At 40.8% G+C, this 12,267-nt stretch overlaps 1 protein-coding gene across 1 annotated transcript in view; it reads right to left on the reverse strand.

The window, feature by feature from the left end:
- The window catches only part of COL11A2 (collagen type XI alpha 2 chain), a 132,028-nt gene that overhangs the window by 18,147 nt on the left and 101,614 nt on the right, over positions 1–12,267 (reverse strand). The window contains exons 29-46 of the mRNA XM_044305311.1: positions 11,189–11,233; positions 11,041–11,094; positions 10,231–10,338; positions 10,091–10,144; positions 9,950–10,003; positions 9,300–9,344; positions 9,072–9,125; positions 8,357–8,401; positions 8,066–8,119; positions 5,203–5,256; positions 5,044–5,097; positions 4,414–4,521; positions 4,169–4,258; positions 3,500–3,553; positions 2,862–2,969; positions 2,397–2,504; positions 1,998–2,051; positions 281–334 (exon numbers count right to left, since the gene is read on the reverse strand). Of these exons, the coding sequence (XP_044161246.1) occupies positions 281–334; positions 1,998–2,051; positions 2,397–2,504; positions 2,862–2,969; positions 3,500–3,553; positions 4,169–4,258; positions 4,414–4,521; positions 5,044–5,097; positions 5,203–5,256; positions 8,066–8,119; positions 8,357–8,401; positions 9,072–9,125; positions 9,300–9,344; positions 9,950–10,003; positions 10,091–10,144; positions 10,231–10,338; positions 11,041–11,094; positions 11,189–11,233 (1,197 nt within the window). The remainder of the gene's footprint in view (positions 1–280; positions 335–1,997; positions 2,052–2,396; positions 2,505–2,861; positions 2,970–3,499; positions 3,554–4,168; positions 4,259–4,413; positions 4,522–5,043; positions 5,098–5,202; positions 5,257–8,065; positions 8,120–8,356; positions 8,402–9,071; positions 9,126–9,299; positions 9,345–9,949; positions 10,004–10,090; positions 10,145–10,230; positions 10,339–11,040; positions 11,095–11,188; positions 11,234–12,267) is intronic.

Below are 12,267 nucleotides of genomic sequence, written 5' to 3' on the forward strand. Positions count from 1 at the left end.
TACCTTCAGTATAAATTAGAGGGTTAAATATTGCACTCCATGTCAAATTTAACAGATAGTCCATAGACACAACTAACTAATGATAACCGATTTTTAATGACAATATTGCAAAGTCATTGAGGGAAAAGTTTTACTTGTCATTCAAAAAAACAGTCCATCTTAAATGGCAATTAAAAAAATGGAAATGTATTTTCAAGTTTTACAGAAGATAAGTAAAATGCTTCATTTTCAGACATTATGATATAAGGATTTTATCTAATTTATCTGAAAAATTACTTACTGGAGTACCCGGCTGTCCAACAGGCCCAATAGGACCAGGTGGACCAGGAGGACCCTGGAAAAAAAGAAATTTTTAATTCATATTTTTTTAATGACAAAAATTGACACAAAATAAATTTGTCTTCTCTAGAATTGTCTAAGTAGCCTTTATGTGGTTCTAACAGTATCTATAGACAAAACCTATAATGCTTTAGAATATTAAATAAAAGACATAAAACACTAAGGGGTTCATTTATTAAGACCAGCGTTTTAGATGCCCGTCTTAATAAAGCCCCACAGCTGGCGGAGGATCCGCCGAAGTTATGAAGAGGCCCAGGTCTCTCCATAACTTCGGCGGATCCAGCATAAGTCTAAATGTAAGACGGCTTCCTTGCCCATCCCCTTCCCCGCCCGCGCCACACCCACTATTGTAGACCTAGCGTGAGCGGGAAAATGTCACAGATTATTAGGAAGGTTATTTGCGCCTCAATCTGCGCCAGAAATATGCCTAATATGCGTATTTCTGGACAGTAAATAACCCCCCAAGACTATATAAATTGCTGCACTAAAATCCATAAATGTAATACTATAAAGCAATGTCTCATTACGTGGAGGGAATCTTTGCGGTACATCAGACTCCATGGCCTCAATGTCTAACAATTGCCATAAAAAGCAATAAAACTGTAATAAATGTACAAACTAACACACAATTAACATTAAATAATCTGAAGACCCTGCAATGAAGTCTATTGAAGTATATAACTTATGTACCTAATGTGAAAAGTGTAAAAGTTACTGAAAATATTATCTAATATATGAAAGGAGCATTGGCTTTATAATAGTGACCAAAAGAAAATGTAAATATAATATAATCACCCAAGAAGAAAAAATGTAAAGCACGAATGAAGGGATAATAAATGTCCTTATCTCGACAAAAGACATTTCTAAAGCATATTCCTTAAGATATGGTGCAGCTGCCCCATTAAGGATACAAATCCTGTACCCTGAGTGATCTACACAACCAAAAAGATCAGACTCTGTCTCCTCCTGGCCTACGATGTACCACTGGGCTCCCTCAATGAAAACATCCCATTTGACACTGCCTGCGGCGGTGACTGGATCCTCTTTCTTCATGTGATCATTTGTCATGACGTAAGAAGAGCCGCTCACTACTGTGGCCAGTGATTTGGCTGCAACCACGTCCAACTGGATGTTTTCAGTGAGGGAGCTTAGCGTAGCCGGGAGAAGACGGAGCAGGGAGCAAGCACCGGGAAGCAGGTAATTAAGCTTCCCTTTACAGGTCTGGCCAAGTGTGTATAAGGGGAAGTTTGCCAAAACCCCTTTCGTTCTTGCACAACCCCTTTATGGGGGCACTTTGGTATTTTACCAATCTCTACTAATTTTGTTGTATGTTTGTGTATATGTATAGGCTTTTTTATGCCTGTGGTCCTCGTTCCCTCAACATGCATTTTGCCTAAAATCTTTAGGTTCAGAGGTCATCATTTTAGATTGTTTTTAGCACTTTAAGTGTATATGTGTGCCTCCCCCTTGAGTATATGTGGTATGCTGCCATTTCATGGAGTCAAGGGCTGTATTTGAGGTCCTCACAATACGCCTAGGTTCTCTGCCTAGGTGTACCTTGGGGGGCACATGCTATGATTCTTTTAGTAGGTTTAGCAAACTGTATGACGATGATGATTTACGAGTTCCTAGTCATTAAAAAATGTCCAGATACTTACATGTTCTCCCTTGTTACCCTTGCCTCCTTTCTGTCCATGCTCACCAACTTCACCCTGCAAAATCACAACGTCATAAGCAGCGTCAATTCTACGCACTCCAGGCATTAATGACATAGATAACACAACATATATTAAATTTAAAAAAAAACTTTGTGCTAACTATGGGGAGATTTCAACCTTGCATGTATCAATATATGTCACCAACACATGTACAGCGACACAAAGGTCAACAACAGCGCTGGAATATTATTGGCTGAAAATATTAGGGATACTGCTTATGAAACGGAAGGGTCATAAAATGATTCACTGCATAGTCGAAGGGACTTTATAATAATAAGTAATTACAATGCAAGACATGGAACACCAGGGAAAGCAACAGGACATTTAAACAAAGTTTACCTTATCCCCATCTTCTCCAGCAATTCCAGAAGGTCCGGCTGCCCCAGGAAGACCCACAGGTCCCTGCACTCCATCTCTGCCTGCAGGGCCAATGGGACCTTTTTCCCCCTAGAATAACATGGAGAATGTATTACAATATGCAAACATGAAACATTCTTCTACTGCTTTATACAGCGGAATGAAATCCATACTGTATCTAATCTCTGCCATCGTCCACTCGTTCATGGAATAATCTATGGGGACCTCAATGGTACACTGGGGACAGGAGTGCCCCTCATGTCCAGATGGGGACATTGACTTATAGCGTTATAACTTCACCAGTGTCCTGGGAGCAAATAGCATGTGCTGGACAACAAAGCGTTATGGTGCAACTCGTAAAATATGTGACTCAACATAGAAATAATAGACAAATATTCTATGTACTAAATGTATATGGACGTCATGCCCACCCAGGTTTATACATACGGGAACACCCTTTTCTCCAGCACCGCCTGCAGGTCCCTGAGGGCCTGGTCTTCCAGGGGGCCCGATTGGTCCACCTTGGCCTGGTCCACCTCTTTCTCCAGGAGATCCCTAAAGATAAAATGCATCCAGTGACTGAACAATATGACAAAAACAGTCAAAGCAATGACGAAAAAAGATGTGCAAACGACAAACCACTGCAATGTATTTTTACCAATAAGTGATTGTATTAAGTATCTCTTCGAAACTAAAGTGGTTGTATGTTTGGAGATATGTAACCATATCCAAATCAGAAACAAACCGATCTCTACCATGTAAAAATATACAGACTCTAATGTAGAGTGAGCTATAACCCATGGCAATCCTATGTAAAGGGGGATATATGTCAAATTATTTCTCTCATCCCACCCATACATATACACTCTTGGGTCTGCCAAGAATGTATATGTACTAAGGGAGAAAACACAAGTAATTCCTCTGAGAACAAAAGGATCTGGCATGTAAAATTCAACATGGCCAATCCGTCTTTCAAAAGTTGAGACAACGTCAAATATATAAGACAAGATCGGTAGATTTGACTAGTGTTAATCTAATGTGTATTCATCTTCACTGAAGGGATATTGTATGAGATGTGAACTTACTGCTGGACCAGCGGGACCAGCTGGACCTTCATTACCCTTCAGACCTGGACCACCCTAAAAAAGTAAAGAAAAATAATGATTTAGTGATTTTACATAATGAGTCAACACAACTAAACATAAAAGACAATAAGAAAATGTACAACGTCTTGGAGATTCTCCATGGTGACAGATTTGCAGCAAAATCTACATGCAGTGTTGCTTCTTTGGGGCATGTATTCAAAATGGAAGCTAAATACCTAGTACAGTGAATAACATAATAGTTTATGGTGGTGCTTCTTTAAATATATATATATATATATATATATATATATTTGCTGTTATCCATCAATAACTGATCAGACCATAAATATATCTGATCCAGATGAAGAGCATATCTTCTTGCCCTTCAACAAAATGTATCTTACATTTTAAGGCCATGCTATATATTCCTATGTTGTCATAGAATGCATAATCTGGTCCTCCCGTACGTGTATTATAGTCAGTGGAATGGTCTCCTTCTAAACATGCTACTGATATATCTTTAAATCATATAGACTGTGTATCACATGTGTATCTTAGGTTGTAAATGCTGTATATGATTCATATCATATACAGCATTTCTTAATTTTTCTCAGAAATGCATGCTTTCCACCATTCATCCATCAGGTTAGTGCACGGGTCAGTACTCACTGGTGTACCCGGCAGGCCTCTTTCTCCTGGAAATCCTCTCAAACCAGCTGGGCCATCCTTTCCAGGGACACCGACCGTTCCAGGATCTCCCTGTGTAAGAAAGTTGATTAGAATGTATCGGGACAGTAAGTCATGTAGAATAACAGCTTTCCGTTATGGCATGTGAGAACAAATAATATACTGGCCTGTTCAAATGAAGAAAAATCTTGGTATGGAACTGAAAACAGAAGTCATAATTTGCTCACCTTAGTACCTTCTTTACCAGATGAGCCAGACAAGCCCTGCTCTCCTGGGGGTCCTGGAGGACCAGGGTGTCCTCTCTCGCCCATAGGTCCAGATTCACCTTGGGTACCCTATTCAAAAATAGACATTTAGACAGAATTCATGCGATGCACCACTCAGTATATTAAAGCAACCGTCCAGTTCAAGAAAAAAATCACATTAACTGGGGAATGAACAGAATATTTACATGGTGAACTCCTTTTTATCCATTCCCGAGCTCCTCTTCTGCCGTCCAAGATGGTCGCACTACTTTTTGGAATGCCTGATACATACTGTGTATTTGGTAGCCCAAGACACTTTCTGATGCCGTTGAGTTGGCCAGCACTGCTCACGTGAACAGTACTGACCAATCCAAGTGTGGAGCTGGACATGTAAGAAGTGTCTTGGGCTACCGATGCACACTGTGCACCAGATAGTCTGAGAAGAGGTGCGGCCATCTTGGATGTCAGAAGAGGAGCTTGAGAATTAGCAGATCTGCAATCATTAAAAAGATTAAAAGAAGCTTATCTTGTAAGAGTTATGTGAATTTAGTTTCTTGAACCATAGGGTCACTTTAAGAGAGATGTATAAGAATATGTGCTGATATACCATACCTGTGGTCCCACAACACCAGGAGGTCCTGTAGTTCCCACTTTACCTTGGAAACCCTACAAAAAAACAAGATATTACATTATATGATAGTAATGTGATAGCTCTAAATGGTACTGTCAGAGGCTTGTATAGCATACCCCACAAGAAACCCCAATACTCACCACTTCTCCTCTCTGTCCAGGATGTCCTGGGATCCCATCTTTTCCTGGAGGGCCCTATACAAGAACAAGAAGTAGAAGAAATTACTTAATTGTCCTCTCGATTACACTCAGTGATCAGTTTTTTTCTTATTAAGGCTCTAATCACTCTGGTGAAGTATTCAATTTTTACGGGATCCATGATATTATGTATCTATAGTAACCAACTATGGCAGATGATCCTTTTTCTATCTGAGTACTTTCTGTTTCTTGGCATTGTAGTGATTATGTTATCCTAAGTAAGAAACATTACAGAGGGTGGTTTATAGTTTAAAATATATATCTTATAAAAGGACATACCAAGAAATAATGGTGGTCATTTTTTGAGACCGGCATTTTAGACGCCAGTCTTAATACCCCTTGCACTGGCACATGATGCCGGCGCCTCTACAGAACTTAGGCGCATGCACTGCCGGCCTAAATCTAAGCCAGCTCCCTTGCTGGCGTTAATTTAGATAATTTTCTATGCCTAAAACAGACATAGAAAATGATAAATGAGATGGGCCTGCCCCCTCACGCCATGTCTAAAAAGGAGGCGTGGCATGGGTGGGGAAAAGTGGCAGATTCAGCCGCAAATCCCCTTTGCGACTGAATCTGCAACAGATGTACTGTATGCCAGAAACTGGCGTGTATCTAAGAATAAATGACCTGTGGAAATAATAATGTTCTCTAAATCTAAAAATGGAACAATTGCCATAGTAACATATGTGGCTGCTATGGGCTCATCCTCCAGTCAAATAAGGCTGAGCTGCAATACCAAACATACAACCCACGAACGAGCTGTGCCTGAATGAAAATAGTAGACCCCTTTCTCTCAGTCAATGCCTTTAATGTTAAAAATCACTTATTGTAAAAGGGATCTTAAACCCCCAATAAACAGATTGTACTTTTTCTCCCACAGCATCTCCTCCTGCTTGGAGCTGTCTGTAGTCTGACTGTGTAGTCTGGACCGCCCCCTTACAGTGGACAGGAGGCAGGTGGGGGAGGACCAGACATTACTAGCAGACTACTGCATGGCAATAACCGCTGTCTTTACCCACAGACCAATTGTAATCTAAACTGGACTGTAAGATGGCTATTGATCAAATTGAAATCTGTCCCATCTGCCATATCATATATCTGATAGGATAGGAAGGTTCTGTTTTACCAAGATAAGAAAAAGGGGGGGGCAGTTTTCCTGTAGAATTTGGTTCTCCTCTGAAAAAAATTTTTACTTCAATTTACACTTGCCCGTTAGGGCAAAACAAAATTCTATGAGAAAATTGACCCCAACTCTTCTCCAAGATGAACTATTCCAGTAATTATACAATTCCGACTGCTCTGAAATCCCAGGAATTCGAGCAGCTTATATATTCAACATAAAACATGCCTACTTGGCTGACAATTAATCAAATAGATTTGGTCTTATAGCTGCAATTGTCCAATTACCCTGGACACACGGTCTACAATGTAGGAACACTGGTCATCTCAGAACCAGAAGTAACTAGATTTTTAGTTGGGACTTGAAGTGATAAAAAAGGAGATAATATTTAAAGGGTTTTACCTATCTTGTATTGATGGCATATCACCTCTGGGGCCCACTCCTAAATCCATAACAGGCCCCCCAAAATGAAGGAGAGGGCACCATGAATGTACGTGTGCTCCCATCCACTTCTATGATACCTCTGAAAAATGCCAAGTGAGCATGCTCAGCTATTTTGGGTGAAGTGAATGGAGAGCGCACTGGGCATATAGGGCCACCTTTTCATTCACCATGCCTGACTGCCTGAACTCCCATAGTGGTGAATGGAGGGCGGCCACACTTGAGTGATGTGTCCTCCTTCACTTGGGGGGGAGTCATGTTCTGGATATAGGAATAGGTCCTAGAGGTAGGACCTGCACTTATCTGACATTGGTGGCATGCCAATGTCTGAGATGGGAATAAGCCTTTAGGTCTGGATAGTTTTACATAAACAGAGACCTCTGAGAAAAAGCTTGGATGGACAGATGATCCTAATAGACTATATACACCCATAAAAAAGCCTCTATCATGCTGCGCTATTACTTAGCAAAAAAAAAAAAAAGGAGCGCTGCAGATACCTTATGGCAGCTTTCACACAAACCATATTTCCATGTGGGTGCTGTCTGAATTTAGAACACACAGCACCCAGACTCAACACTAACTCATTAAATTCAATGGGTGTATTCACATGGGCAATTTTCCACAGAGCCCAACATGTTATCCGCAAAACTAGCTGATTCTAATAAATGGGACTCCATCTGTGTGGTCGATTTAAAAATATTGACCATTTTTCCGGCCACAATAGCTGTTGCATGAACAATCGTTAATCTGACTACAACATCTCCCGACTCCCTCCCTATTCCCCTATACACATACACGTTCTGTTCAGCCAAGTGTGTATGTGCCGTCAGTGGGGATAGAGGAAAACGCTGCTGCCAGACACCTCTGGTGGTGGCTTATGTCCCAGGAGAACAAAAGGCTTGGGTGAAAATATGCCATTCACCTTATGCTTCTCTCCCGGATATCATCTCTTGGGGGAGAGTTGGTAGCTTCCAATTCACATTAGACTGTTGGCTGTACCTGCCATTCTTGGCGGGTTTGCCTGACTACACTGTAATGTCTATGGGGCCCTTAAGCCATAGTCCTTTGTTTAGACATGTGATGTGCGTAAAAGTGAGTCAGATCACTTGTATAGGTCAAAACTGGTTGTTTTAGGCAACTTTTATCCAAAATATATGGACACATGACTACATTAATAATGTAGCCTAATGGTAGTCCATCGGACATTATGCAAAGTTGGTGGCAAGTTCTTTAAAATGTACTTACAGGGGGTCCTTTAGGCCCAGGGAACCCATTAGAGCCTTGTGGTCCAGGAAGACCCTGAAAAACAGGAAGGCAACTTAGAGGAAATTCAGGAGGAAATAAATGATAATACATGTATCAATGATAAAAACAGGATAGAGCCAAGATGGAAAAGGGAGCAAAGCAGAAATATAAATGGTAGAATGATAGCTGAACAGTTAGTTAATATACAAGTGCTAAAAGGAAACTATGAGATGGTTATAAAGTATTTAAAAATGGATTATGACGATATGTTGGCTTTAGATCTGGACTTACTCTCTCTCCGAGTGGACCAGAAGGACCATCTCCTCCAGATGTACCCTAGAGGAGGGGACATAATAAGTCAGTATGTATTGGATATACTATTTCGGTCTGAACAGGTCACAGGCAAACAACATGACTACCTACACATATAATGTCACTGAGCTGAACGCTGGAGTAATACTGATGAACAACCATCACTGAATGTTCATTAATGGTGGTTAACACTTTGGGGAGGGTACAATTTTGCCTTTAATTATTCTAGATTTCTGAGATGTAAACTACTTCTTCAGCTACGACTCTTGTCCACATTTTAAGTTTACAGAAATAAAGTTCAGGACAACTTGGTTCATAAACCATCAATCAATTCAGAAAAGCTCTAACACAACCCAACCCAAAATGCACACTGTGTTGTAGAGATCTTTAGGGATTTTACCTACTTATCAGGCCAATCTATAGCATCAGGACTATAGGCAAATACTATCTTGGGTCTCCTTTAGATTTTACATTTTATCAGTTGACTTTGCTCCTTTGTTCGTTTTTCATTATTTGCTATTGTATAACTGTAAAGTAAGTTGATTAATTGGTGCAATTTCACAAATTGCACTCCGGCAGGGGAGTATCTATAGGGTAGGCCCTACTCCTCATTACATACAAATACTATAGCTATACTTTACAGGCTGAATCATCACAATGATACAAAAAAAAATTGTTGATCCTATTCCACAACCTTTGGTCCTGATTTCCCTGTGGCGCCTCGGGGTCCTCTTTGACCTCTTGGACCCTGGGAATAAAAAAAGATAAATTATAAAAAGCTAAAATAAGGAAAGATCAAGATGATTATAGCGGGTTGTCCGATATAGCTGGTGGAATATATACAAAAAGCGGCTATATAAAAGGTTCGAAAGAGAAACTTTATATAGATGAGATGGAAAGGATTATTCAGCAAATTACTTACGGAGGGTCCTCTTTCTCCCCTCGGGCCTGATTTTCCAGAAAGACCCTAAAAATAAAAAGCAGAAAGTAAAACTTTATACATTAGCAATAACAATAAACTGTTAAAAGTAAAAATTTTCCCTTTTAACAGAATTTTGCATTTCTTAATCTAAAGAGATCAAGCGAAGTGACGAGTACAAGTTTTTTATGATCAGTTTTCTTCATCTATAATGATTGTATGATTGTATTTTCCTAATACAAAACCCGAAATCCAGTTCATAGACATAGAAACTTAACTTTCTGACTGCCTGAAAGCACCACTAGAGGGAGCTGCAGAGCTCACTGCAAGCTCTTATTCTCCCCATAGTGGCAGCTGCAGGTTGCCAGCATGTTATGTTTGAAATCTCTTTCTACCGGAGATTTGGAGCTCTGCATCACAAAAACTACAAGATGAATAACATTGAGCCATAGCAATGGAATAATGATGCTCCATGACCAGTAAAATATTTTAGATTTTTTTTTAATATGATATTTTTACAGAACTAATCTGGGCAGTGATATTAGCAAAGACTGATCAGGATAAGGAACGAGGCAAGTTCCAAGATGTCTAAAATAAATGTTGAGCATGAGAAAACCCTGGCATAGGTTTGAAAATATTAATAGTTATCATACCCGTGCTCCCTTCTCTCCATTGGCCCCTGCGAATCCTGGGAAGCCGAGAGATCCCTGTAACAACAGAAGGTAAGTAGACCATGAGTCACTGCAGTTCTGGGCTCTGCACACCCGTCATTTTCCCCTGTAACTCTCCTTCACCTTTGTCCCCTGTCGCCCAGGATATCCTGGCAGGCCGGGAACACCTAGTTTGCCCTGGAAGACAAAAAATACATGTTTAATGGCTGCCTTATGTAGTACTATTTGATTGTGAACACACACCAGACAATACCACATCTCACCTTCTCACCAAGCAATCCAAGGGGTCCTGGATCACCAGGAGGACCAGATCTTCCCTTTGGGCCCTCAGACCCATCCTCTCCTCTAGACCCTGGGACTCCACCTTCACCCTAAAAAAGAAATATTGGCAGTGGTTCACTCCTTCTAATGGGAGAACATGCAAACATGGCAGAGTCAACCATGCATATGAATGAGGGGAGATAGCAAAATGCTCGTAACCCAACAGCTTTTTAATGGGTATGGTCAGTCTAAGGCTACTTTCACACTGGCGTTTCTGGGTCCGCTTGTGAGATCCGTTTCAGGGCTCTCACAAGTGGCCCAAAGCCCAAATCAGTTCAGCCCCAATGCATTCTGAATGGATAAGGATCCGTTCAGAATGCATCAATTTCGCTGCATTTGGTCTCCGTTCCGCTTTTGAGGCGGACACTAAAACAGTTTGCAGCGTTTTGGTGCCCGCCTGACGATGCGGAGCCAAACGGATTCGTCCTGACTTACATTGTAAGTCAATGGGAACGGATCCATTTTCACTGACACAATATGGTGCAATTGAAAACAGATCCGTCCTCCATTGACTTTCAATGTAAGTCAAGACGGATCCGCTTTCACTTAGACCTTTTTTTAATGAATAATGCAAATGGATCCGTTCTGAACGGATACCAGCGTTTGCATTATCGGTGCAGATCCGTCTGTGCAGATACAAGACAGATCCGCACCGAACGCAGGTGTGAAAGTAGCCTAAGTTAATGGAGTATAGCTCGATGTGATGTTTAAATATAATCATTGATTTTAGGCAAATATATTTTGACTTGTACCTTGTCACCCTTTACACCCATATCTCCTTTGAATCCAGTGAAACCATCTTCACCCTATGCAAAAAAAATTGTAAGTGATTAGGAAGGAGGATCTAAATGGCTTGCAGCTATTGAGCAGACAACGGATAATTACAGATTAATCTGTTACCTTTTCTCCCTTGTGCCCTTTAAGACCCCTGATTCCATCAACTCCCTGTAAAGACAAAGGAGTAAGCAAACATTCAGCAATGTCCAAATACACTACAGAATATAAGTATGTTTTGGTCTGTTTATGCGATTTTTATATTTAATACTTGAAAGTATTCAAAAAAAGGTTTAATTTTCCAGAAATGGTACTGATATACACTGTGGTACATCAAGTTACATGGTACTGCACTGCTCTCTACCTGTACTACGTGTACTGTACTGCTCTCTACCTGTACTACGTGTACTGTACTGCTCTCTCCTGTACTACATGTACTGTACTGCTCTCTACCTGTACTATGTGTACTGTACTGCTCTCTACCTGTACTATGTGTACTGTACTGCTCTCTACCTGTACTACGTGTACTGCACTGCTCTCTACCTGTACTACATGTACTGTACTGCTCTCTACCTGTACTACATGTACTGCACTGCTCTCTACCTGTACTACATGTACTGTACTGCTCTCTCCTGTACTACATGTACTGTACTGCTCTCTACCTGTACTATGTGTACTGTACTGCTCTCTACCTGTACTACATGTACTGTACTGCTCTCTACCTGTACTATGTGTACTGTACTGCTCTCTACCTGTACTACATGTACTGCACTGCTCTCTACCTGTACTACATGTACTGCACTGCTCTCTACCTGTACTACATGTACTGTACTGCTCTCTCCTGTACTGCTCTCTACCTGTACTATGTGTACTGTACTGCTCTCTACCTGTACTACATGTACTGTACTGCTCTCTACCTGTACTATGTGTACTGTACTGCTCTCTACCTGTACTACATGTACTGTACTGCTCTCTACCTGTACTACATGTACTGCACTGCTCTCTACCTGTACTACATGTACTGTACTGCTCTCTACCTGTACTACATGTACTGCACTGCTCTCTACCTGTACTACATGTACTGTACTGCTCTCTACCTGTACTACATCTGCTTTACTGCTCTCTACCTGTACTATGTGTACTGTACTGCTCTCTCCCTGTACTACATCTGCTTTACTGCTCTCTACCTGTACTATGTGTACTGT

This window comes from Bufo gargarizans, chromosome 9 (genome assembly GCF_014858855.1).
Source record: "Bufo gargarizans isolate SCDJY-AF-19 chromosome 9, ASM1485885v1, whole genome shotgun sequence".
Taxonomy (NCBI): Eukaryota; Metazoa; Chordata; class Amphibia; order Anura; family Bufonidae; genus Bufo; species Bufo gargarizans.